The sequence below is a fragment of the Maniola hyperantus genome, chromosome 2 (genome assembly GCF_902806685.2).
Source record: "Maniola hyperantus chromosome 2, iAphHyp1.2, whole genome shotgun sequence".
NCBI classification, from domain to species: Eukaryota; Metazoa; Arthropoda; class Insecta; order Lepidoptera; family Nymphalidae; genus Maniola; species Maniola hyperantus.
Genome location: NC_048537.1, coordinates 2,837,891 through 2,865,509, shown reverse-complemented (window position 1 = coordinate 2,865,509; position 27,619 = coordinate 2,837,891). Strand labels below are relative to the sequence as shown.

Sequence of the window (27,619 nt, the reverse complement as noted above, 5' to 3'; positions counted from 1 at the left end):
GTAGGTTTTGTTATTGAAAGTGTATTGTACACTTTATTACAAAATACCCGCCACAGGCACAAATACTACACTAGTGCACGACTAGTGTAAAAATCTCAAATTATTCACCAAGAACATACTCTGTGACCAAGAACTCAGAGCTATACCCACTAAAGACGACTACACACCAGAGAGCAGCGCCACGGTTACGGTTGTAATCAGTCATTATTCTGAGGTTGTAATGGAGGATGCCATATATCTGTGGCATGCGATGTTGCTGCGCTGCTGACATTGTAAAAGAAGTCAAAGAAATACAATACACACAATAAATTACAATAAACTAGATATTATAGCTTAATTTTGAACTATGAAATATAAAAATTGAATTGTTGATGATTTATGCCAGCACGTGGCGGGCGCACTGCGCAAGCCATTGCCAAGTACGAGGCACGGATTCAAAACATCACGAATATTTTATATTCAGAAACATCGTGTGGCGTCCGTGCACGGACACGTTATGGTGAAGCATAAACCGCTTCATATCAAATGTTCGTGATGTTTTGAATCCGTGCCTCGTACGTGGCATGGCTTGCACCCACCACGCGCCTGCTGGCATAAATCGTTTTATTTGTTTTAATATGGTGTAAAAAAGTCACATAATGACAAAACAGTCCTAATTATTATTGAGTTTCTAAGTTTAAAAAGTTAGAACTAAATAAATATTTAAGTAAATGAGCCAAAACTACCCAAAAGTATGATTTTCGTACATTTGGTTCCCTTTTAGTTTCTGGCAACGCTGGTCGTGATGTCTGGACGCACCTTTATATTAGTTATGTCAATGAAGTGTCAATGAGCTTATACTTAAAGCTTAGGGTGCGTTCAGGAATATATCAATTATCATCAATAGGGTATCATTGAGACGTTTTTGTTAAAATAAGTTTCACACTTTTGGTTTTTATGCAAAATAAAAAGTGGTCTTTATTGTAAAAGAAATTCGATTCAATTTGAATATGATGTCATTTTGCTGAGTTGGCTTTCGAATGGCGACTAGCGCCGTCAGTCTGCCGTAACGTGGCGGCGCTACGCTCGTGTGTGCCTGCCGCAGGAGTGGCCGACGAACTGTCATTGTTCATGTAGTTTTCTGTGATAAGAATTACTGTGAAATTATAGTTAAGCGAACTTAATTTAATAATAAAATAACCATGTCTACGTCGGGTGAATTCGGTAACCCCTTGCGCAAGTTTAAACTCGTATTTCTCGGTGAACAAAGTGGTGAGTCGAAGTCAAATTGGCCAGGCGATCGTACATCTTTAATTTATCGTTTTTGAATTTACGACACGTATATAGATTTGTCTAGACTTATTGAATTACTGACCTACATCGACCTACCTCTGTTTTACGGCATCTCTTCCGAATAGACATCGATTTTGATGTCTTAATTACGATTGATTACGCAGCATAATAGATGTAGGTTACTCTCGAGATGATGAGTAATATCGCGTCTCGATCCCGCAGTTCTCACGCTATTCTTTGCTCCGACTGCTCCCGTTAGTCAATGCATTCTTTGTTGGATAGGTTCGGCGTAACTAGACGGTGCATTGACCCGCAACTTGTGTTTTTCAGTGGGAAAGACGTCGCTGATCACTAGATTCATGTACGATAGTTTTGACAACACTTATCAGGTGAGTTAACACTAATTTACAACTCAAGCTTATCATAAATTTCATCAGAATCATAAAACCGACTTACATAGTTAGTAAAAGCTTCAGATTATCCTACAAATGAATGAGAAACACTTAATATTGCTGCGACTACATATTACATTACACTAAGTAGATCTTAGCTGATCCTACCCGGCTATGCTTAAGAGGAAGTTCTGAAAATTCTTTGCTTAGAAGAATCTATCTTCTTTCCAAATCTCAAGTTCCTAGATCCAATGGTTTACTGCTTAAGTTGTGCATTGATATTTTTTTATTGCGAGATAGGCTTGCATTTGACAACAATCATGCTTTAAAAAGAAATGATGGGGTGTAGGTTAGAGTGTGCTTGTCTAGCGCTACTTTAGTTATTTGTATGTGGCAGAAAACATGGTACTTCCAGTCAGGCAGTGCCGTGCACAATTTCTGGTTGGACTAAATACTGACTTGTTTTGCGATTACTGTACCAAACATAGAATGTCATTCAGAATTTGAAACCGCGAATGTGCAATGGTTACTTGATAAGCACTGATGTTTTGACCATAAGGCTAATGCGGGAGGGTAGACATATTTGCAGTACAGCTTATATCTTATTTTTCTTCATTTTACACTAGCTTATACTTGCAACTTCGTCCGCATGGACGACACAAATTTCAAACCCCTATTTCACCCCCTTAGAGGTTGAATTTTCAAAAATCCTTTCTTAGCAGATGCCTATATGTCATAATAGCTATCTGCATGCCAAATTTCAGCCCAATCCGTCCAGTTGAGCTGTGCGTTGATAGATCAGTCAGTCAGTCAGTCACCTTTTCCTTTTATATATTTAGATACTTAGTATTTGGTAAGTGATTTTTTAAATATCACAGGTACATTTGATTGAATATTATTGAAAAAGAAAAAAAAGGTACCTACTCATTTATTTCGTCAAACTTTTACATTCACAGTTATGAATGCAGAATGACTACATTACTTAGGAAGTAATACTACATAAATACATAAATAAATAATCTTTATTTACATTAAAATTATAATTGCCATTTTACTAGTGATAACTGATAACACAATGTTTTGGTGATAAAGATTTGTTTTCTTAATTGAAAATCTATGTTTGAATTGTTATTGCCTAATAAGTGATATTAGATTTTTGGCATATATTTAACAGAAAACTTTGCCTGTAACTTTGTCTGCATGATATACATAACTAGCTTATGCTCGTGACTTCATCCGCACGGACTACACAAATTTCAAACTCCTATTTCACCCCCTTTGGGGTTGAATTTTCAAAAATGCTTTCTTAGCGGATGCCTATGTCATAATAGCTATCCGCATGCCAAATTTTAGTCCAATCTGTCCAGTAGTTTGAGCTGTGCATTGATAGATCAGTCTTTACCTTTTATAATATTAAGTAGTATAGAAAAAAATATTATTCATAATAAGTTATTTCATGTGAGCAGAACTTACTGAATATTTATTCAGTTGTTCAAACTCTTTATATATGCTTTGTAGCTTGATGCTGTATAACTTAAATAAAGTCATCATTCAGGCCTTCGCATGTTTGACAGACAAAATAAGCATTGTTTTGAAGATATTTTCTCAGATGGCTGTGGAGTAATTATTAATTAATTACATCCAACCAGTATTGTAATTTTTAATTTTATGTGAAATGTGTCCATTTGAAGCTAATACATCTGACTTTCTGTAACTAAAGTATAAACCTTTTTTATATCAGCTTGAAATAATAGATTAAAACTTAAAAATTCCCCATTTCATCATTGATTTAGGTTTTGAAAAAATCCTCCAGGAAAATGGATTTTTTTATTCCATAGATAAAAAAGTACAATGACAAAATTGAATAAGCATCTTTTAGGTAAACACAAGGCCTTCTACCCCTTTCCTTCACTTGTGGTCAAGTGTCTGCTTATAAAGCATACTCAGCACTAGACGTTTTGAGCTGATGGTATATTTTTATTTCGGCTGACGTCAAAATGACGTTATTTCGATGTTAATGAGACAATGTTTCCAGCGCAATAGCAATTTGCGAGACTTATACTACATTCTATTTACTTAGAACTTATTTTGCTTACAACTTGATCTAGTGTGTACGGTGGTCTTTCCATTAGATTACAACATGGGGTTACAACAAGGGCCGGCAACGCATTAGTTGTTCATCTGGTACTGCAAATGTTCATGGGCGACGGTAATCACTTAACATCAGGTGACCCACCTGCTCGTTTGCTAGCCATTTTTATTAAAAAAAACTATGAATTAGTTTATCATGAAACCTCAATCATCAAAACAGTACATTCTGTCAGTCATAGCTGTAAGTGTGGCAACAATAGCGTAGTACTATTATAAATTCTGTGACAATAGGCTCTGACGGCAAAACATATCCTCTTAATTCTTATGTAAAAAGCTTTTCTAAAAGTATATTATATTTAACAGGCAACAATCGGAATAGACTTTCTCTCGAAGACAATGTATCTGGAGGACCGCACGGTGCGACTGCAGCTGTGGGACACGGCCGGCCAGGAGCGGTTCCGCTCGCTCATACCTTCCTACATACGGGACTCCACAGTGGCGGTTGTTGTCTACGATATTACCAGTGAGTGATAATCATATCTCTTTTTTTCTAAGAATTATAGATAATGCCAGTGATTTAGATTTAGAGGACATGCTATGAAGCTACAATATCAATTGCCATCTTCAAATCCATTAAAACACTTTCTGACCAACAGAGTTCTTCGCATATGGAATAAATTGCCTAAGGATATGGTTATGTCAAGTTCTGTTAACCAGTTCAAGAATAGATTAGACAAACATTTGGAAAACTCGAAGCACTTCTGATATAGACGCATCAGTGAAAGCGGCTTAGTCTATTAAAAATAGTAATAATAATAATAATTTGGTTTGTGACTTCCTCCATGTGGATTTAGGTTTATATAATTCCGTGGGAACTCCTCGATTTTCTAGGATAAAAAGTATTTTAGCCCCAAAAAGAGTTCCTTTTTGAATTCAAAAACCTAAATCCACGCGTACGAAATCACGGGCATTATCTAGTAGAGAATAAGAACTTAAGGGGACTCAGTTCAGTGCTTTCTTCATACAAACGTAGGAGGGAAATTACAACAATATTCGATATTGTACGCACAAAACTAAGAATTATATCGATTTATCTCGTCATTATCTAGGTTTATTGATACATAAAACATTGAACAAAATATTGATTTAAAAGTTACGAGGCTCAAAAGGTTCCTATTTTAACACTAAATTAATGACAACTTTGGGCGTAAATAAATAATATTAGGGATATGAAAATTCTAAAACAATTTATCATTAGACGTAGTTTATTTATTCGTTAGTTGAAATAACTTTACTTTGCAAACATAAATTCAGCAGTTTTTTCCCAAAAATACTTTTCCTAAACCCTTTTTGCGCGCTTGATTTCGGTGAAAATCATCGTGCCTCTCAACTTTCTCATACAATGTCAAGTGAAAAGCAAACATGTTACCCACGTGCGCTGCCAATTTCGGTCAAGCGTCCTGCGTCACCTTAAATGAGCCATATTGCACATACTAAACTAAAGGTGAAAAAGCTTATATTAGTTTTTGAAAGCCTAGATCCATCTATATCATACATAAATGCAGTGATGAATTATTTAGTTACGATTCAGATCACATTGCATTTTCTAGTCCAAACAATATGAAAGTATTATGTATTAATAATAATGATTATATAAATAAATGTTTTAGTAGGTATTTAGTTTAATGTGCTTTATGGTAAAACTAGCGACCTTTTTTTTTATCGCTGGGAAATGCATTTAGGCATCCCCCCTTCCTGAAAGCCAGCCAGCTAACCCAAAATCAAGTCGATCCGTTGCCCCGGTGCGACGTGATTGACGGACAAATCAACAAACAAACACACTTTCACATTCATTATAGGGGTAGTGATTACTTTGAAAGATCCTTGTACCGAATAGATTTTCATTTTCATTCATTAAAATTATTCATAGAGTTAGATCCTTGGTAATTTACATAGATTATAATATCTGATGGTGACTGTGCCGCTATGAATATTTTTAATTCACAGTGTCGAGCATTACTAAATATGACATCACTAAGCTACGTTAGCCTAGTGGTTAGGACGTCCGCCTCCTAATCGGAGGTCGGGTGTTCGATCCCTGGCACGCACCTCTACTTTTCGGAGCTATGTGCGTTTTAAGCAATTAAATATCACTTGCTTTAACGGTGAAGAAAAACATCGTGAAGAAACCTGCATGCCTGAGAGTTCTCCATAATGTTCTCAAAGGTGTGTGAAGTCTACCAGGGCAATGTCTATGGCCAAAACCCTCTGAGATACTCTCTATACTTCTGTAGTGAGCCGGTCAGAGGTTGATCATGATGATGATCATCATGATTAAGCTTCAATAGCTCAACGGGTAAAGGAGTGGACTGAAAGCCGAAAAGATCAGCGGTTGCACTATTGTCGTACCTACTCCTAGCACAAGCTTGACGCTTAGTTGGAGAGGAAAGAGGAATATTAGTCATTAAACATGGCTAATATTCTGTAAAAAAAACATCATCTCTATTAACAATATACCACTAGTAGAGTCTAGTCAAACCTGTTACTATACCCACTCCATAGTTTCACATTCGCTCGGATGAGATGAGTCAGAGTAACCTCAGTGTAACATTACGTGACCGTATGCTGTAACGTTACACCGCCATCTCGCCGGTCTGCCGCCTTCGTATGACCGCGCATAAATTGTGTATGAGATAACTCCATTGAGCTACACGTCTAACGATGAGCTTTATACAGCGCACCTGAATTAGCTTAGACTTAAGACGGAATAAAACCGAGACAGAGCAATATCTCTCACATGAATCTGTCTCGTTTTAACTCAATCTTGAGTCTGAGCAAAGTCAAAGTGCGCTGTATAGATCTCAGCCTAAGGATGAGATCTATAGAGCGTAGGTACTTTGCCTTTGCCAGACTTTCAGTTAAAACGAGACAGATTTATGCTAGCGATATAACGTTGTCTCATTTCAACAGTGTGTTACGACTGAGTGAACTAAAAGTACGCTCTATACAGATTTCAGCCGGGCGGGCCATGAGCTCAGTCCGTAACTTTTTAAAGCTTAAAGAGTAAAGACTCGCACAAGGGTGTCGTACCATCGCAAAAGATTATGTAAGTACTTGTTTCTTTTCTATTTACATGGTGGCCATTTTGAAATTTTTGTTATTTGTTGGTATAGCGGCAATAGAAATAGGTACACATTCTGTAAACATTTCAACTCTCTACCTGTTACGGTTTATTAGACAGCCCGCTGATAGACAGACAGACGGGTGGACGGATGAAGGGACAGCGGAAAGAAAATAACATGCAACAACCCAATGTCGCCATCAAAGTATACGTTTCCGACCCAGTGGTCCAGTAGCGTGGCAGGAAGGTCCGCGTTACTTTTGTTAACCTCGGAGGCTTCGCCACGGTCCGTAGAAAAATATCATTTGACGTCCGGAACATCTTATTCACGTAAAACTTCGTTTCGCATTCAAATTTCAAAGACATAATAAAATATGACTTTCACATTTGTCGCAACAAGATCGGCAGGACACATTTCATACATTTTACTTGAAGCCTATCGCGGACGATCGATGCGACATACAGCGCCACTGCAGTAAGAAAGAAAGAAAAACAGAAAGAAAATTGATTGGCTGAATTTGTGCGATTCTTGGTGCAACAATGCATTGTAGCCAATAAATAGTGAGCGAGCGTCAACCAATCAGAAGTGATTGCGATCGTGACATTGTAGCTGTTGTTTTACCGCAATCGAGCAGCGGATCTCAGCCGGGTTGGTGTATTTAATCTTGTCTAAAGCGCGACACAAACTATGGGACGCGTCCGTAAGCCGCGTATGACACGCGCGATTGATAAGTGTGCACAGTGATTTGGAATGCGGCTTGCGAGATATCTGTCGGACGTCCGAGCGCTCAAGGTTACGTCCGCAACTATTATCCAGATACCTAATAATTCGACGACCTCCCTGGCGCAGTGGTAAGCGCTGTGGTCTTGTTAGTGGGAGGTGCCGGGTTCGATTCCCGGCAGTGCAGGGCTTGGTAATTTAATAATTTCCAAAATTTCTGGTTTGGACTGGTGGGAGGCTTCGGCCGTGGCCAGTTACCACCCTACCGGCATAGCCGTACCGCCAAGCGATTTAGCATTCCGGTACGATGCCGTGTAGAAACTAAAATGGGTTTAATAAAAACTGCCATACCCCTTCCAGGTTAGGCCGCATCCATCTTAGATTGCATCATCACTTACCACCACGTGAGATGAGATTTCTGCCTTAACGTCTATGACCTGCGCAAACCGTCATGTTGCAACTTCAGATTGGTCTACTCGTTTTGCGCACGTTGGGTGATACAAGCCTTAACTCGAAGTTTATATGGTCGACGAGTAAATGTACCTAATTTAAGTGATAACATAACTCTTTCATCTCTTTTACTCTAAGGTGCATAAACATTCGGTTTCGCTCGTCCTGAGAAATGTTTTTACGATCTAAAACGAAATAAAACCATAAACCGTGTTTATCCGCGGAAAAATTTATCACCGAACGTCTAGAAAATGGATGCTAGCGTATATGAATTTTCTACTGTCCCATTGCATTGCACATGATTATTTTATACCGAGGATACTGTTATAATTTAATAATTATATTTACAAATTTTTTTATGAGTTCAACAATATGCCAGTTGCATCGGCGAGGGGTGCAGAAAAAAATTAAACCTATCTTTGTGGCTTTATATAATGGTCTTTTTGTAATTAATACTCCGCTAGTGATGGATTTTATGTCGGTCACGAGGCTGAAATCAGTACCCATTAGTTTGTTGGTTTGTCCTTCAATCACGTCGCAACGGAGCAACAGATAGACGTGAATTTTTGTATGGATATAGTTAAACACCTGGAGAGTGTCATACCTTTTATCCCGGGAAATTAAAGAGATCCCACGGGATTTAAAAAAACCTAAATCCACGCGTACGAAGTCGCGGGCATCAGCTAGTAAAATTATACAAGAAGATTTTCAAGTTACATAACTTGATAAACATTTTAATTTTATAATAGGTAACTTAGTTATTGCTTTATTATGAAAAATAAGAGGTTTACTGTTAAAATGTTACACAGGCTGAATCGGAGCGTGTGAACTAAATGCATATCAAAATATTCTACACTTTTATAGGTACACTAGGTGGGAACTCTTTGATTTTCCGGGATAAAAAGTAGTCTATGTCACTCTCCAGGTCTTTAACTATATCCATGCCAAAAAACACGTCGATCCGTTGCTCCATTGCGACGTGATTGAAGGACAAACCAACAAACCACACTTTAGCATTTATAATACGGGTAGTGATTTTAGTCGTCATCTGACGAAAAATCTGTCTACCTGTCTTAAGATTTCGAATGTATTGAATAAAACATTGCAATTGTAAACAAAAGATTGCATTTAAGTTCTGTTGCATGAAGCAAATATCTGAAACGCTGAAAGTGTGTCATTGGCCTCGGCAATACCAGAAGGTTGAACAACATTAGATATATTGTATCTATAGGTGCATGAAGTTATTATCTTAATTATATCGTAGTTGGTCTTATTAAAAAACCGGTCAAGTGCGAGTCGGATTGGCACATGAAGGGCTCCGCACTATCGTACAAGAACATACATCCATCTTAGACGACATGCTTGAGAAAAAAAATTGCAAACGTGTAGCCTTTAATTAAAATTTTAGACTTTCTATCATTAGAAAACCCTCGAGAAAAAATTTAGCAATCCCTTTTTTGCGATTTTTCTGCATTTTTTGCAATTTTACACGGTTCTTAGATCGGTATAGCTCTAGTACAGTTCTTGCAATTCACGAAGACGAGTGAACTGTACTTGTGGTTACATCGTTTACATGGGCATTGCGTAAGTGAGCGTGTATGTCGGACCAATCAGTCGCGAGCAAGCGCTCGCAGACGCACACTGCATTTAGTGTAACCTTCGACTTAAACACAAGCATGAGCCACTCGTCTTCGCTAAATGTAAAACTATACCTATGTAACATTTCTTACTGAAGTCTCCGTCCAATCCACCTTAAGTGCGAAATCCGTTATTGAAAATTCCTAATCATAAACGAATGCCTACTTCAATAGAAAAAAATGAAAATCATAGATATTATAATCGTATAAAAATTTGACGCACGTCGGGTTACTTTCTGACTTCTGGATGATATAATACTCGTAATTATTATACGTAGGTGGACAAGTCAATGACTCATTGCCGAAAAATGTAGAAATTTTGCAATGTGTTTCATAAAGTTTTACAGCCGAATCCACCGCCGCTATGCCTTTCAATTAAACGAATTCACTTTCTCGCGTCACCTCAAACAAACTTGTACTTTAAACACTAAAGGGACAAGATTCAAAATGGGATTACACGGATCGCGTCATCGGTGACAAATAAAGTTGTGGATCGTTAGATTTGTTTGCGACGACCTTGCGTCCCGCCAGTTCAAATATTTGGTTCGAACCACCCCCTAAACCTATAAATTGTAGGCCACAGCCCTGTCGCATAAGCGGCGGGGCAAGCGACCAAAATCCAGTATAATGCTATAGGAATGTAGGTATGAAACGGGCTCCAAGCATCGATATAAATGACAAGATATGGTCAAGCCAACAAAATTTTTCACGGTTTAAGAACCAATAAATCAGCGCTACCTCTTAGATACTAATGAACGACCCGTTTGAAATCCAGACGTCACTGAAGTTGCATCGGTGCATAATCACCAATGAATCGGTCCCATTTTGTTTGTTCTATAACCCTGTCCATACGAAGTAATAATATATATAAGTCAATGGATCCAAGTAGTGTAAAACGTATGAAATCTGAAATCTCGAAACGAATAGTGGACACAAGGCCTATCTTTCTGCCCTGCGGGCTGCGTGGTTAGCTTTGACATCTATACTTCTATATCTATACTAATAAATAAAATTGAAGTGTCTGTCTGTAATTTCGCAATAACTACCTCATATTAAGCTCATATGGTTATTTGACCTGTACCATAACTGAATCACACGTTTTTAAAACTATTGTTTGAACCGGCTAATATTTGGGACGCCTTTTGCGACTCACTTTACTGCCGCTTATACGACATGGTCATGGCCCGCAAGCATCTCCTATCGGCAAAAGTCATGCCATAAAGTAGGTTCGGTATAGGTTATAGGCTAACGCTTGACATATGAGTGTAGGTGGTCCGTGGTAGGTAACTGTGGATCTAGGACATGTCACGACCTATTTAGGTCGTTGAAATTTGCCATTTCAGAAAAGAAATATCAACCCTTATGGATTGGTTGATCATGATGATATCATCGACAACCTACTATTTAGGACATGTCTCAGGCCATAGTCCGCTACGCTGGCCATGTACAGATTGAGCAGACTTCACACACTTTTGAGAACATTGTAGAAACTTTCTGGCATGCAGGTTTCCTCATGATGGTTTCCTTCGTTATAGCAAGAGATAGATAATTGCTTAAAACGCACGTAACTCCAAAAAATTAAAGGTGCTGGCCGGGGATCGAACCCCCGACCTCCCTAAAAAGAGGTGGAGGCGGTTTAAAATCAAATAATTTATCCGATTTGGGTATCATTTTACACTTTGTTGATTGTCAAATTGGTCTGAGAAAAAGGGTCATTTAGTAGCAGATGATTTTCTATTAACCAAGCACAATTTGTACATTAGCGTCTTTTTGTTTCGCTTTATTATTTAATAAAGCCTAAAGGATCCCGTCGGCTGCGTGCCGCGTCCCATTACCTCGTGAAAGATATATCGCCCGTTGAGAATCTCCCCCGAGCCGAAAAAGATGAACAAAATGTTATTCGAGTTCAAGATTTTAATTTAATAAAGATCTTGGTTAGCTTTAAAATGTACGCAGCTAGTATAGGTATATTAAAATAAATAAATAAAGCCTTTATTACTGATATTTACATTTAAAAATTACATAATTTAAATCTCGCACTTTAGTTCTTTCCGATCAGCGCGTCTTCTGACGCATAGGCCTCCTCCAGATTTTTCCATAAGAGTCTGTTTTGTGCTTCTCTTGTCCATAGTGATCCCGCTGCCTGCTTTATATCGTCTACCCAGCGTTTCCTTTGTCTACCCCTTTTCCGCTTTGAGCCATCCCTAACTTCCCATTCTGTTATAGCTTTGGTCCACTTCTTTGACTTCTCTCGAAGCATGTGTCCAGTCCATCTCCATTTAAGTATTTTAGTTTGGATGACTACATCTTCGAGTTTGGTGATTCGTCTTAAATCTTTGCATCTCTTCCTGTCCTTTCTGTCCATAGGTATATTACTCAAACTAAAATATTATTAAAAATAATACTCCATTGATTGACTCTGTGATTACAATTTTATTGTACTTACTAGCTTATGCTCGCGACTTACTTCACCCCCTTAGGGGTTGAATTTTCAAAAATCCTTTCTTAGCGGATAGCTGTCTGCATGCCAATTAATTTCAGCCCGATCCGTCCAGTAGTTTGAGGTCTGCGTTGATAGTCGATAGATCAGTCAGTCGGCTACCTTCACTGATACGCCGGTACACTCCTAGATTCTAGAACTGATAACAGCTCACTCTCTCCTTGCCCCACAAAAAAAAAATTAAACATCAACAATTCTTTGGATGAAACAAGTGATTAAAATGTTTTAGTACAGTACGCGGCCTAAAGTAATGTACATCGACCTTTAGAAGGAGATAGCAAATTTGTAGAGCACTGTTTCTGTCGTTGAGACCGACAAAACGTCATATATCGGTATCAGTGACAGAGACAACGCTCTACAATGCCGAAATATCATTCTAAAGGCCGATGTACATTACTTTCGGCCGCGTACGCGTTGTATAGGAGTCTAACTATTTTACGATATACGAATTTATGTCCAATAATAAAAAATTTAGGGGACTTTAGTACTAGACAGTAGGTATATATGATGTGTTGATGACTATTTTACTCGTATACGCAACAGTAGAGGTACAGTACGCGACTGAAAGTAATGTACATCGACCTGTAGAAGGAGATAGCAGATTTTTAGAGCGTTGTCTCTGTCGTTGAGACCGACAAAACGTCATATAGGTATGAGTGACACAAGAATTTAACAGTACAATTCGTCACGCGAAATGATCTCTGGATGACCGCAACCGTAGCGGTGTAGTATCTACAAATGGGTGTACGGTTTTACTGTGGTAATAAGTTAAGCTGATTCTTAGTTCTACGGTTGTACTGATTCTTACGGTCTTACCTACAGCCCGCCAAATTAAATGAAGATAGACTGACCACTGATAGATAGGTAGTATGGTCCACAAAGGCAGAGAACTTATGTCTACTATCATGCGAAGGAAGATCGCTTTCTTTGGGCATTTACAAAGAGAAGCCCAATTCTCATTTCCGAGATTAGTTTTGGAAGGAAGAATTGAGGGCAAAAGGGCTCCAGGTCGCCAAAGACGCAAATGGTTGGACGATATAAGGGGGTGGACAGGGCTTAGTTACCCAAAGTTAAAAGAGGCGGCTTAAAATAGAGAAGCTTTTCGCATGATGACCTCCAAACTTCGTTTCGAAGAAGGCACGCGATGGTGATGATGAGACTGACGTATCGATGTGCTGTGGATAATTATAGCACTTACCTAATCAAAAAGATCATTTACATAATTCCCTAATACAGAGAGGTCATCAATAATGCTCTACTTCCTTCTTTGCAGATGCAAACTCATTCCACCAGACGTCGAAGTGGATAGACGATGTGCGCACGGAGCGTGGCTCTGACGTCATCATAATGCTGGTCGGCAACAAGACGGATCTGTCGGACAAGCGGCAGGTGTCCACCGAGGACGGCGACCGCAAGGCCAAGGAGCTCAACGTCATGTTCATAGAGACCAGTGCCAAGGCTGGATATAATGTTAAACAGGTGAGTCTGTACATCCATAGGTGAAGTGGAGACTGGCTCTGACGTCATCATAATGCTGGTCGGCAACAAGACGGATCTGTCGGACAAGCGGCAGGTGTCCACCGAGGACGGCGACCGCAAGGCCAAGGAGCTCAACGTCATGTTCATAGAGACCAGTGCCAAGGCTGGATATAATGTTAAACAGGTGAGTCTGTACATCCATAGGTGAAGTGGAGACTGGCTCTGACGTCATCATAATGCTGGTCGGCAACAAGACGGATCTGTCGGACAAGCGGCAGGTGTCCACCGAGGACGGCGACCGCAAGGCCAAGGAGCTCAACGTCATGTTCATAGAGACCAGTGCCAAGGCTGGATATAATGTTAAACAGGTGAGTCTGTACATCCATAGGTGAAGTGGAGACTGGCTCTGACGTCATCATAATGCTGGTCGGCAACAAGACGGATCTGTCGGACAAGCGGCAGGTGTCCACCGAGGACGGCGACCGCAAGGCCAAGGAGCTCAACGTCATGTTCATAGAGACCAGTGCCAAGGCTGGATATAATGTTAAACAGGTGAGTCTGTACATCCATAGCTGAAGTGGAGAGGGGCTCTGACGTCATCATAATGCTGGTCGGCAACAAGACGGATCTGTCGGACAAGCGGCAGGTGTCCACCGAGGACGGCGACCGCAAGGCCAAGGAGCTCAACGTCATGTTCATAGAGACCAGTGCCAAGGCTGGATATAATGTTAAACAGGTGAGTCTGTACATCCATAGGTGAAGTGGAGACTGGCTCTGACGTCATCATAATGCTGGTCGGCAACAAGACGGATCTGTCGGACAAGCGGCAGGTGTCCACCGAGGACGGCGACCGCAAGGCCAAGGAGCTCAACGTCATGTTCATAGAGACCAGTGCCAAGGCTGGATATAATGTTAAACAGGTGAGTCTGTACATCCATAGGTGAAGTGGAGACTGGCTCTGACGTCATCATAATGTTGGTCGGCAACAAGACGGATCTGTCGGACAAGCGGCAGGTGTCCACCGAGGACGGCGACCGCAAGGCCAAGGAGCTCAACGTCATGTTCATAGAGACCAGTGCCAAGGCTGGATATAATGTTAAACAGGTGAGTCTGTACATCCATAGGTGAAGTGGAGACTGGCTCTGACGTCATCATAATGCTGGTCGGCAACAAGACGGATCTGTCGGACAAGCGGCAGGTGTCCACCGAGGACGGCGACCGCAAGGCCAAGGAGCTCAACGTCATGTTCATAGAGACCAGTGCCAAGGCTGGATATAATGTTAAACAGGTGAGTCTGTACATCCATAGGTGAAGTGGAGACTGGCTCTGACGTCATCATAATGTTGGTCGGCAACAAGACGGATCTGTCGGACAAGCGGCAGGTGTCCACCGAGGACGGCGACCGCAAGGCCAAGGAGCTCAACGTCATGTTCATAGAGACCAGTGCCAAGGCTGGATATAATGTTAAACAGGTGAGTCTGTACATCCATAGGTGAAGTGGAGACTGGCTCTGACGTCATCATAATGCTGGTCGGCAACAAGACGGATCTGTCGGACAAGCGGCAGGTGTCCACCGAGGACGGCGACCGCAAGGCCAAGGAGCTCAACGTCATGTTCATAGAGACCAGTGCCAAGGCTGGATATAATGTTAAACAGGTGAGTCTGTACATCCATAGGTGAAGTGGAGACTGGCTCTGACGTCATCATAATGTTGGTCGGCAACAAGACGGATCTGTCGGAGAAGCGGCAGGTGTCACGAATTAAGGCTAACTCCTGAACCCATAAAGCTGAGCTGGGACTTGGGGCTATCTCCTAAAGAGGAATTTATAACAACTTTAAGATGATTGGCTGAACTGAACTGAGCGAGGCTCTGGCATGTTATATCTCGAGCATCTCCAGAAACGTCGTAAAAATAAGTCTAATTTTACAATAACGCGCTGTGATGCGTCAATGCTCATCGGGGCAGGACCACAGTTGACACTTCTATATTTATATGCTGATTTCTGTGGTACTGTGGTTTCTGGAATACGAGAGTCTAAAGTTGCAACCTACTTGTTTCCAGTTATTCCGGCGGGTAGCAGCGGCCCTGCCCGGCATGGACTCGGCGGAGAGCAAGCCTCCTGAAGACAGTATCCTTTTTACCGAGAAACCCGACTTTTTGCTATGTCACTTGTTACACGTCATGATACATCTCACGCAGTTCATACACGCCTTTGAGAATTCAACCCATAAGTCTTCAGTTTCGAGTTTTATCATCTGAATCGAGACCGCTGAAATTCTTGTAGAGGACAGTCTTGTCTACATTATTTATTATTTAATTATTATAGTCTGGCAAAAAGTAATGAGACAGACATAATTAACTAAGGACCCGCCCCAGCTTCGCCTGGGCGGAATTCCTTAATGTAGGGCTATGTTAAAAGTCAACTTACACGCAAATATCAAGTTTTTGACTCACCGGCTTGAGCTGTTCATTGGTATGTGAGTTATTTAGCCTTTTGAATATATAGATCTGATCATAAAATACTAGGAAAAAACCGGTCAAGTGCGAGTTGGACTCGCACACCAAAGATTCCGTACCATTGTACAAGATTGAACACTTTTAGATTTTTTTTAATTCTCAAAGGGGTCATTTGGAAATTTTTATTATTTGTTATTATACCGGCAATAGAAATACACATTCTGTGAAAATTTCAACTCTCTACCCATTACGGTTCACGGGGTACAGCCCGCTGACAGATAGACGGACGGACAGCGCAGGCTTTAAATAATAATAAACTAATAAGTCAAAACGTCTATGTGTCGAATTCTCAAAGATACACGCACAAATACACCTGTTTATTATATTATTTGGTATTAATAATATTTATGTGGTGTGTTTTACTTAATGGCTAGAGTGAAGGAATGATTTATACTTATTATCGTTGTATTATTTTAAGGCAAAAAAAAAAATACATTGGGATGAAGTTTGATCAATTACTCAAACAGGCGCTGTGATCTGAATCAAGTATAGGACTAACTCTTTTGCCATTAATCTAACTGGTTTGTTTATAATTTTAGGGACCGTCCATAAAATATCCATGCTTTACCTATGCGGTAAAGCCGACAACCGTTTTTTGTCTGACCGATTTTTATGCGGTAAAACGACTTTAGATTGTGAGAAGAGATTGAAAGGCATCGTGAATTGTATTTTTGCCGATTTCTATGCGGACAATTTTTCCGATTTTTGAGATATGAGTTGCTCTATACTATGTGACGATAATGGTTGCGTTTGGGAACTACTGTCACATTTTTTTTTGTCATTTCCCTTATTGCTCGTGGATATTTTACTGGAAGGGGTTTGGCTGTGTTCGATTTTTAAAAGTCGAGCTATTCAGCCTTTTTTCAATCAACATCATGGGACCCACCTGCTCGTTTGCTCGCTATGTATCATCTACCATAATCGATATAATATAAGATACATGTATCTAAGACATAAATTAGATACTTAACTATTAAATAAATCGTTAAAAATAATGACTTGAATGTGTTAAAAATTCATTGACACAAAAATGTTACTTAGTGACTTACACATTTAATAATAATGTAAACCCCTAAATAATAATTAATTGGTGCGTATCGACTTTCAATGTGTGTTAAACTATCATTGAAAATATATTTTACTATATTTATTCTTTAGTATTAATTTAATCATGGCATACAAAATATATTTTTGATTAAAAAAATATATGCTATCACTGTATGCACGTTCGGAAACTGTACGTCCCCTTTATCCGTATTTGCATATGCGTACATAATGAATTTCACATGCACAAAGTTTAACGGTCCATTCTATAGTGACGTCATCCTGTTTGTTTGTGTGGGTGGTGGTTAATACCGGGCTAACACGTGTGTAAGTAAAGTTAACATTACTAATGTATGAGTCGATGTTGCCTGCTTAGTTTCTTTGCACACATCTCCCTATCTAGCTTTGTTTTACATGACATTCATTTGTAGTTACAATTTTAAATAAAGTGACCATTTTTCCCACACACAGAAAATTATGAAATGGTTTTTCATATGACATGATTGAATTTAAATATTTAATAATTATTTAACAAAGTACGTAAGAAAAGTGACTGACATTATTGAAAAAAAACTGACATGAATGAAAAAAGTTTTTAAAACTTATATTGCATGATGATTTCAAAAATTCTAAACTAGGTGGTAAAAATACTATGGTGGCTACTAGAATAAGGATTTTTTAATTAAAATACAAACTGCTGCTCGATTGCGGTACAATGTCACGATCGCAATCACCTCTGATTGACTGAGGCTCGCTCACTATTGGCTACAGCACATTGTTGCAACAAGAATCACACAAATTCAGCTAATCACAACAATTGAGATTGTAATAATGATTGATGCAGGTCGACCTACTGTATAAATATAAAAACATTTCCATCCTTTTATCATAATTATGCATGTTCTTTAACCTTTACAATCTTTACAAGTTTTGAGTAGTATAAAGCCTAACATCCACTGGGTCGACTAATCTCGTCGCAGTATTTCGACTATCATGATAAGGTTTCTTTGCTATTGGAGGTAATTTCACAGTCAATACATGGAGGTGTATCACTTTTGACTCAAGTCTGTGACCTAGTGGAAATCAGGCTTAATACTGCAGTGTTCTGTATTCTTAGTATGAGTTAGTATATCTTGACACAGGGTTTGAGTATCGAAGTTTATAATTTCGAAGTAAAATGGACCTAGAATCCCATGTTTCTTAGGGCGCTGGCTGTAAGAACAGTTAAATCCAATTATCATTGACAATAAAGTATTCCGACACCTATCAACGTTGTCGAGATGTGAAAACTGTTACTAAGCTTACTAAAGCACTATTCTTTGTCCATCATTTCATCTTACTTTTCTCAGGTACTCATTAAATGTTTTTTACACATTTAGATACTATTTGCTTGTACAATAAAATAGCTTGATAATAATTTTAATTACTAAGAATTTAGTAACATGGTCTTGGATATAATTTGGTGGTATAATTATATTTTGGGTTGTGGTTGCATTGATATATACTTTCTATTTAATATACTTCTTTTTCATTAAAATGTTAGCATACTTATTTATTGAATTAATTTAAAAAACTAAGTAATTACATTAACATAAACTTATTAGTTAGTGTTTCAAAATTATCAACAAAGCGTCAACTATATGTTGCCGTTAATGTGTAAGACTTCGATTTTATTGTAATCGACGTATCTATCAATACCCTGCGTCTGTCCATACTAAATGTCATATTAACTTCAACGCACATGTCTCGTTAGCTGAACATTAACTTGAAAAGTCACGCTGGTCTGGCTACAGTCGTGGCTATGAAATCCGCGCTCCCAATTATTTGTACGTTGAGGATATTGCCAGAAACCTTCCCACAAGTTTTAACAACCGTACAAAGTTTCAATCAATCTGATGAACGGTCCGTGAAATCATAGATAACGAACAGATAACAGTTAACTTTTATATAAGGATAAGATTAGATCAATTAACGATAATCTAGACGCTTTGTTGATACAATATTAAGAATATTTAAATATTTAGACCCTGTAGTATTTTTGTTTTTATTTTCCTTAATACTATATGTTCAGTGCACGAGGTGATCCTTCGGCAAGCGCCCGGCGACAACAAGGAGCCCGACAGCGGCTGCGCGTGCTAGGACCCCCCGCGACCCCTCGCGACCTCCCACAGCAGCACAAGGGCACCCCTCACACGCCACGCAATACGTGTAAGCTGCAAAGTCAGCGTAAATCTGTAAAAATGGCTATGGATATTGGATGACTATTGAAATTCGACTTTAGTTACTTATGTATAATGCCGAAATTAATCTAAAATTAATAATTATACTGGATAAGTCATAAGGAACACGGCGACAAGCTATCTCATCTTTCTAAGTGACCATGTTAAATAAAATTCAACCTTATGCAGAAGTAACTAAAGATCACTTTCAATTGTTATTAAATCCGCCGTCCTGCTCTGACACTAATGTTAAAGCCTCACTATCAAGCGAGTGTATTTATTTCTGATACTGCCATGTACTTCGTCCATTCTACTATTTTCTATTTGACATAGTTGAATTGCAAAATACCAATGACTGATTTGGCCATGTATCGATTAGCATCTCTCTCTCTTACAGACTTTATAATCGATTTTTATACTTGTTATTTGTTACCGATACCATATTGTATCTCACGATAAACGATGCGAAAACAGTACTAAATTCTAGTTTAATTGCGATATGTCGATTTGACTATTTATATCGATACTAATTAAGTCTATTATAGGACATAATAATCGATTTTCATGTGTTATTGATAACATATTGTATAATAATGACAATAAGGAGGCGGCAAAGCTAATTTTGTGCCTATACATTGAAGAATGGAGTTATTCTTAACAGCTTTGTATATACTTGAAAGAAGCTTGACAGACGTGCAAATGTCAAATTAAAAATAGTATAATAGATGGGGTATAGCTCGATAATGTAGCCATACTACAATAATTGCTTACAATACTGGTTACTTTAAGCTTTCTTACTTTAAATATGGATCAATTACCAATATGCCGAATTATTTACTAAAGCCTGGGTCAAACAAAACATGCAGCGGAAATTGTATCTCAGGGATGTAACATGCACGCGCGTACGCGTTTATGGTTTGTTATACAAGATACTTTACTTATTAAAATATTTTATTATTTCAAACATTCAAATGTTTGAAATAATAAAATGTGTCACGGTTCTGTCGTGTGATATGAGTTTTTCAGGTTTAAAAGTTGAAACCTCTTTATAAGTCGACTTTCTCAACGAATATACGTCCAGGAACAGAACTGGTGGAAAAATGCGCGTCGAATTCTCCTAAAATGTGTCCTATGAAAATATTAGGAGAGTGCTATCTTCGCGGTAAAAATGCTGAAGAGAATCTAAATATATAAAAGGAAAAGGTGACTGACTGACTGACTGATCTATCAACGCACAGCTCAAACTACTGGACGGATGGAGCTGAAATTTGGAATTTATGACATAGGCATCTGCTAAGAAAGGATTTTTGAAAATTCAACCCCTAAGGGGTGGAATAGAGGTTTGAAATTTGTGTAGTTCACGCGGACGAAGTCGCGAGCATAAGCTAGTAGATAATATGCGTTTTTTCCGCAAGTTTTGTCCCTGTCCTAAACAAGAACATTCTTTGCTCAAAGTACTTTGTTTATTTTTATAAATACCATTGTTGCTCTGAATGAATGAGTTATATTTTTTTTGGCGGCTCCCGTAATATTACGGTAATATCAAGAATAATACAGTATTTATGATCTCCTATAACCCGATTTCAAAGAAGGGTTTGCTCAGATTTAAGAAAGAAAACGTGACAGATTTATGCATATTTTAACTCCTAAGTCTGAGGAAAGTCAAAGTACGCTCTATAGATCTTCGCCTAGTTTTACATTGCATATAGGCAGTACCTGGATCTTGAGGTTTTGGCAAGAAAAACCGACGTTTGCTGACTATTTTATTGAAGCCTTTCAGTAGTTTAACAAAACGGGCTAAAATGATAAAATGCGGTTATCATTTCAAGCTTTTCCCATTGGACTATTGCCGTACAAAATCCGAGAAGGAGAAAGGAAATGTGTCATAAGTAAAAGCTTAGAAGTATAACATAAGCACCTCAACTTCAAGGCAAGAGTGAATAGGCATCTTCTAGGCAAGCGCTCTTTAACCTAGATCTCATCATTGCTTTCCATTTAAATAAATTGTAAGTAGCTTAAAAATAAAAGCATTGATAAATAGTGGCTAATTCTGTGTTGTACACAATCTCTAAAGTCTAAATCAAACTAAAATGACAGGTTTAAATGTATTGCTATCCCTTTCATTATGCTTCTTAAAGAAAAGGATTATTACTCTTTATTTCTTTCTTTCTTTTTTTTAAAGAATTAAGCGTAAAGCTTGTGCTAGGAGTAGGTACGACAATAGTGCAACGGGTGGGATTTGAACCGGCGACCTTTCAGTTTTCTGCTATCTGCTAAGCTATCGATTTACATTTTAGAGAACTTTTTTTATTTTACATCTCGTGTACAAGCGAATAAGCCACATTATTATTTATCATCCATTCAGAGCAGTAATCGACCTGATGCCGTGCTTTGTGTGTTAGCATTTAAAGTGATATTAGATTGTAATGTACATTCAGCAGTTCCCCAGGTACGATTTGCACAGTTGCTGCTAAAGTCGCTAAGCCTCTGAAAAGCTAAATTCTCTGGGCTTTGAGTGTGTTGTTTTACGCGAAATATGCCCTGTAGTGCCAGTTGAAGCCTTAGTATAGGATTCTACATCTCGACAACGTTGATAAAGTACGTCGAACGTCAAAGTAAAATAGATTTTAACGGCCTCGTTTTAAAGCTTAAGTTTGTCCATACATCTATATCCAGCGATCCAAGCGGAAACTTTGTGAATTTAAAATCGATGGTATACTGAATTTTTTACTTTAAATCAAGGATCTTTAGGTCTATTTTATTCTGACATGTTTATTAATCTGTTCTATCAACTAGGTGAGTTGTAAAATCTCAGACTAACCGCGCTGAGTGCCAGCTCTAGTCGAGCGCAAGGCGGGGCGCAGTGGGCAGCGTTTGTCTTGAATCTTAATCACATATTCATAAGTGTCTATCTCAGTAGTTGAAGCGTCCAGAGTCCAGACACTGCTCTCTCGCTGGTCTGCTGAATGCCTCGTATAATGTGCCCTGCTCAGGGATTACCCTATACTCAGAGCACATGTGTCAATAATATACTGAAAGCATATCAAGTGAGTGCAATACGTCTAAAAGTTTAGTAAACGCAAAAGCACTAATACACGTGTCGTCTTTTTGCTTGTGTTGTAGGCTTGTAGCGAATTCGTTATAGTCCGAGAGACTACAGTAGGTACACTTTTGAAACGGTGAATACAAAATGTAGGTTTCCGCCAAATATTGTTAAGTTCTAACATTATAGCAATAAAGCGTTTGTCAATTATTATTGTTAATAGTCCTGGGAGTTTGTAATGGGAAATATTATTAGCAACTTATGGTTTTTGCTTTTATTAGCCTATAAATATGTACAAAAGGATTTGGGAGCCCTCCATAGTTTCTGAGAGCCTATTAATATCCCAAGAAAATCCCTATCATTACTGCAATGAGAAATAGGACGCAGGGAGAGCAATAATATTATAAAACCTGAAAACATGGAACAGCTCATGTAGAGTATTTTGCATTGCGGGCATACTTGCTAGTTTGGCGGAGACTTTACTGGTCAATGTAGAAATGCTTCTTAAATTATTTTTGGTATTACACATTGCTTATCGAATGTTCCTTTTTGTCATATTATTTTTACTATAGTGACATAGGCTTCACAACGTCTACTTAGTGTGACGGTTTATTCTTAGTGATTTGGGAACACGTAAAGGAATGTACATGTAACACGAATTCGACATCAGATGAGAGTTGGTATGAATGCGCCAAGCGTGTAGAATTAGCGATTTGTTGAGCTGCTCTAAAGGTTAGGATTCCTTACGCTGGCCACACACGATCAAGTTTGCAGCGGACTTTGGGTGACGTTTAGCAAACTTGACTGTGTATGCAGGCTATCAGTGTGCATGACTGGTGGCCATGCACCGTCAACTATGCTGGACGGACGCCGCTTCAAGTCCACGGTAAACTTGATCATGTATGGCAAGAGTTACAGTGTATGAACGGAACGAATACATATCTCGTACGCTACGCGCAGTGTTATAGATATGCCACTTGATAGATGGCTCGTGGGACAGGTTTATGAGTAGTGGAAGGGTGACAGCGTTATTGAATTCCTTGATTTTTACGTCGTTACACTCCTGCTACCCGCACCCTATACCACGAGTCGTCTTAGGCCTCCTACGCACTGGCGACCATAGACGCGGCCAGGCCGCCGCGGCTATGGTCGCCGGTGCGTAGGCAAGCGCGACATGTGGACGGCCGAAAAATTTGCAGTCGACTTCATTGGACTTTATTGGAGTAATCATTTGATGCTAAATCCCATAAACCTCTTCTATTTTCAACTTCAATTATGAACCTTTCCGTGTCGAAATTGGCCATTGTAAAATAATCACTCTGTAGCTAGCTACACGTCTGGTCGCCGCGGCCGATGCGGTAGCACTGATGAATTTTAATACAGAAGTGATGTTCTCGACGGCCACGATTGGTCGCTGGTCGCGTGGCATCAAATTGGACGCCGCGGCCAACGGTGGCCGCTGGTCGCTGGCCGCTAAGTGCGTAGGGGCTATAGCGATTGCCATATAAAGTCCAGAATTCACTGGCCGCCGCGGCCAGGTCGCGGCGACCATGGTCGCCAGTGCGTAGGAGGCCTTAGTGAAACGGTTATACCTCCAGTCCTCCAGTAACAAATTGTATCGCAGTATTTTTCAATGGCATTCGTTTTCTGCGTTGGTACGTTGCGTTTATTCGTTGCATTCATACGCAAAAAAAAATATCCGTACCTTTAAGGTGTATATAGCACGCGACCGCGGACACCTCGATAAGTTTTGGTACATAACAAAATAAAAACTAATCTTTTACAAAAATATACTTAAATTTACAGTCATTTCTGTGTTAGGTGTTCCATACGATCTGTGGGGCTAGTATGAGCTTCAAGATCTCGCCAACGCTGATAGAATTCGAGCGACGAAACACTTTTAACTTCAAAGTAAAATGGTCCTTAAATACTTTGTTTTAAAGCTAAAATTCATAAGTTCCTCGCCCCAAGCGAAAATAAATATCGGTGGTACTGAATGCATGCCTATCTATCAAACTATTTGTCTGAGGTTGTGTCGACGTACGAATTTTATCAACGTCGGCGAGTCGCCAAATCTCATACTAACCATACTGTTGACATTTCAACAGGGTTAAAGTAACCTGATCACATTTATAGCTCAAATTAAAATACTTCTGTACTTAAATAGGTACTATGCATGTTATAATTGATTGGCTAAATATGTCTGTATTTTTATACATATATTCTATTTACTTAGGAGAGAGGTGACGCGGTCTATGTACATTAGTATTATTTATTTACTTTAGTGCTTAAGAAAATCTTATGATTCTTTTATATTATAACAAAATTTTTGGTTTAGTGAGACATTTCACTATTGGCTTATGAATAATTTTATACATAATCTGGTTTACATAACTGAAATTTTACAGAAAATTTTGTAAGTAATAACAATTAATCGAAAATTTCCATTCCAGCTTTTTTGATAATTTATTTAATATATAATTAATATTAATTGATGAAATCTGCATATTATGTGGTTAATTATATAGGAGCGATTTTTTTTATTCACTAGTTGTTGCCTTAGTTGGTTCCAAAAAAAAATCTACATTTTGTAAAATACATATGATGTTATATAAGATTTATAATTTTTAAGTGAGATTTTATATTATGCCTATGCATTATAATTTTCGAGATTTATTTTTCTTATGATTAATTTTAATTACCATTATTGTCACAGTAATTACCTATTTATTGGTGAATGTGCGACATTGTTTACGTATGTGCAGAGGTTTAAGTACATAACTTATGTATATTTATATAAACTTTTTCTCAAAAAACATTTTTAGTTCGCTTTATATTGGTATACTAAAATGGTTAAATACAATATCGGAACCAAAAATTAACAGGTCTAAAAATATTGCAATCCCTTTCATAAATATACTGAGCGGAAAAAGATAGCATTACTTTTCGAGCTGTCAATTTAGATATTTTGTGACAGCCGACTTGATACCACTATCTCTTCCGGCTTTATTAAAATATGTGGCCCATTATGGATACGTATTTCAAATGTTGCCCGTTCACAATAAATGTTATGAATTTGTCTAAATTACGCAAAGCTTTGACAAAAATTATTACACATACAGGATTTTAAACTAGATTAAAGTAACAATAAAGCATGCTGTCCTTCTCCATATATAGCATTGTGACAAGGATAGCACAGTTTTATCTGTCAAATTATAGATTAAAATGTATGTATGATAATGGCGTCATAATTTTTTTTTGTACCTATTAATTTGACTTTAAGTCGAGTGCAGCCTGGCGTAAAGCTTAGTGTAACGTAGTGTATAGACATTGTGTCGTCGACTTGTTTGTAAATACCCGTATCTCACGCTGATATTTTGAATAAAACTCTTAAAACACTACTTTGGGTTTTTGTTATTCCTTTCAACGCTAACGCCGAAATTAATAATAATAATCATCACCGAAATTAATGATAATAATGAAAATCTGTAATCTGCCGATAAGTTATTTTGCAACGTTGTTATTTGTCTAAAGCATTGTATCTTTTGTCGAATCAACTTTGCTAAAATATCGACAGATTATAGATAGATTGATTTTATTATTAATTTTGGTCGTAAATTGAGTTTTGAAAAACTATAAAACCAGGTTTTATTGCTACAAAATTAATCCGACCTTCGGATTAATGCAAAATTCTAAGCGTATTCAATATTCTAACTTGTGACTGTTCAATCAGTAACGTTTTCTCGAATGTCTGTCGTCTCCATACTGAATGATGACGTCATCATAGAGCATCTGGAGGTTGAATTTCATTGTTTCTATTCACCTCTGAATATGAGGCGCCATCTCCACGGGCGAGAGAATCGCAACGACTCCGACTATCGTCGGTGATAGTAGCGCCATGTGGAGATACGTTATATATCGTATTTAGTGGCATGACAAGACTCGCTGCGATTCTTTCGTCCGTGGAGATGGCGCCTTATAATTAAGCTGAAGATCTAAGCTGATATAAAAAGAGTAAAAAGACTACCTATCTCATATTTAAGAGCTCGTATAAAAGTTTTTCCAATATCCTTAACTTCAACCCCTACAGCTGTGGACTTGCAGACTCAGTCGCCCATGGGATCAGAGCAGGAGGGTAACGAGAGCGGCTGCGTGTGCTGAACTCCTCCCCCTCCCTCTGTTACCATCCACTCCCCCACCCCCCGCACCGCTTCACGGAGCCACGCGTACATCGGAAATATCTAGCCGTAATAAACATGTTCATGGATATTTTCTATTCAAGATGTGGATCTGCAGACTCAGTCGCCCATGGGATCAGAGCAGGAAGGTAACGAGAGCGGCTGCGTGTGCTGAAATCCTCCCCCTCCCCGTCACCATCCACTCCCCCACCCCCCGCACCGCTTTACGGAGCCACACGTATCGGAAGTATCTACTCGCGGCCGTAATAAACATCAAGTTCATGGATATTTTCTATTCAAGATGTGGATCTGCAGACTCAGTCGCCCATGGATCAGAGCAGGAGGGCAACGAGATTGGCTGCATGTGCTAAATCCCTCCCGCTGTCACCAGTCACCCCCTCCCCTGTCAAAAGTCACCTCCTCCCCCGTCAAGAGGAATCTGACATTTCATCGACATTTTCTACTTTGGTATCTTAGACTAGAGTTAAAAGATAGACGGAGCCTTCGCGAACACAATATTTAAGGTACCTACGAGCCTTTCAAAACTGTGATGTGAATTTGCAGCGTGTAAAATCACTCTGACCGATTTTGCGCTGCAAGGCTAGCTGCCTTTTTTGCTAAGCCTTGAGCAAACTCGCACTCTGAGTTTTGGCCTGACTACTAAAAGATGTGTGCGCGTCACAACTGAGTAGGTACTGGCAGATATCTGATATGCCAGCTTGACAAAAAGTTAACTTTTTCCCACGCGACATGATCTATAAGTTGCTATGTTAGTTGGAGCGTTAAGTCTATGTTTAGATAAGATTGCTTTTACTGGCTGGACTGACATAGCGCCCTGTGACAACGATTGGAAATGCTCAAAGGTGACTGCTCACTACGCGATCAGTTTTTATGTATGATGTGGTAATTGGTAGCCGTCTATCTTTTTCTCTAGTCAAATTTTAGTAGGTACAT

General features: G+C 38.8%; 1 protein-coding gene across 1 annotated transcript; it reads left to right on the top strand.

The window, feature by feature from the left end:
• Nucleotides 1-887: 887 nt before the first annotated feature.
• Nucleotides 888-25,888, top strand: Rab6 (RAS oncogene family member Rab6). The gene is made up of 7 exons (XM_034975642.2): nucleotides 888-1,251; nucleotides 1,603-1,661; nucleotides 4,119-4,278; nucleotides 13,458-13,663; nucleotides 15,726-15,792; nucleotides 19,297-23,578; nucleotides 24,059-25,888. Exons 1-6 carry the CDS (start codon nucleotides 1,182-1,184, stop codon nucleotides 19,362-19,364), a joined length of 630 nt encoding a protein of 209 aa, XP_034831533.1. The 5' UTR covers nucleotides 888-1,181; the 3' UTR covers nucleotides 19,365-23,578; nucleotides 24,059-25,888.
• The last annotated feature ends 1,731 nt before the right edge of the window (nucleotides 25,889-27,619 follow it).

Excerpts from the sequence above, each read along its gene's own strand:
- Rab6 (XM_034975642.2), top strand. The coding sequence starts at position 1,182 with ATGTCTACGTCGGGTGAATTCGGTAACCCCTTGCGCAAGTTTAAACTC. Across the intron at positions 1,252-1,602 it reads ATTTCTCGGTGAACAAAGTG|TGGGAAAGACGTCGCTGATC; the intron begins GTGAGTCGAAGT and ends TGTGTTTTTCAG. Across the intron at positions 13,664-15,725 it reads CTGGATATAATGTTAAACAG|TTATTCCGGCGGGTAGCAGC; the intron begins GTGAGTCTGTAC and ends ACTTGTTTCCAG.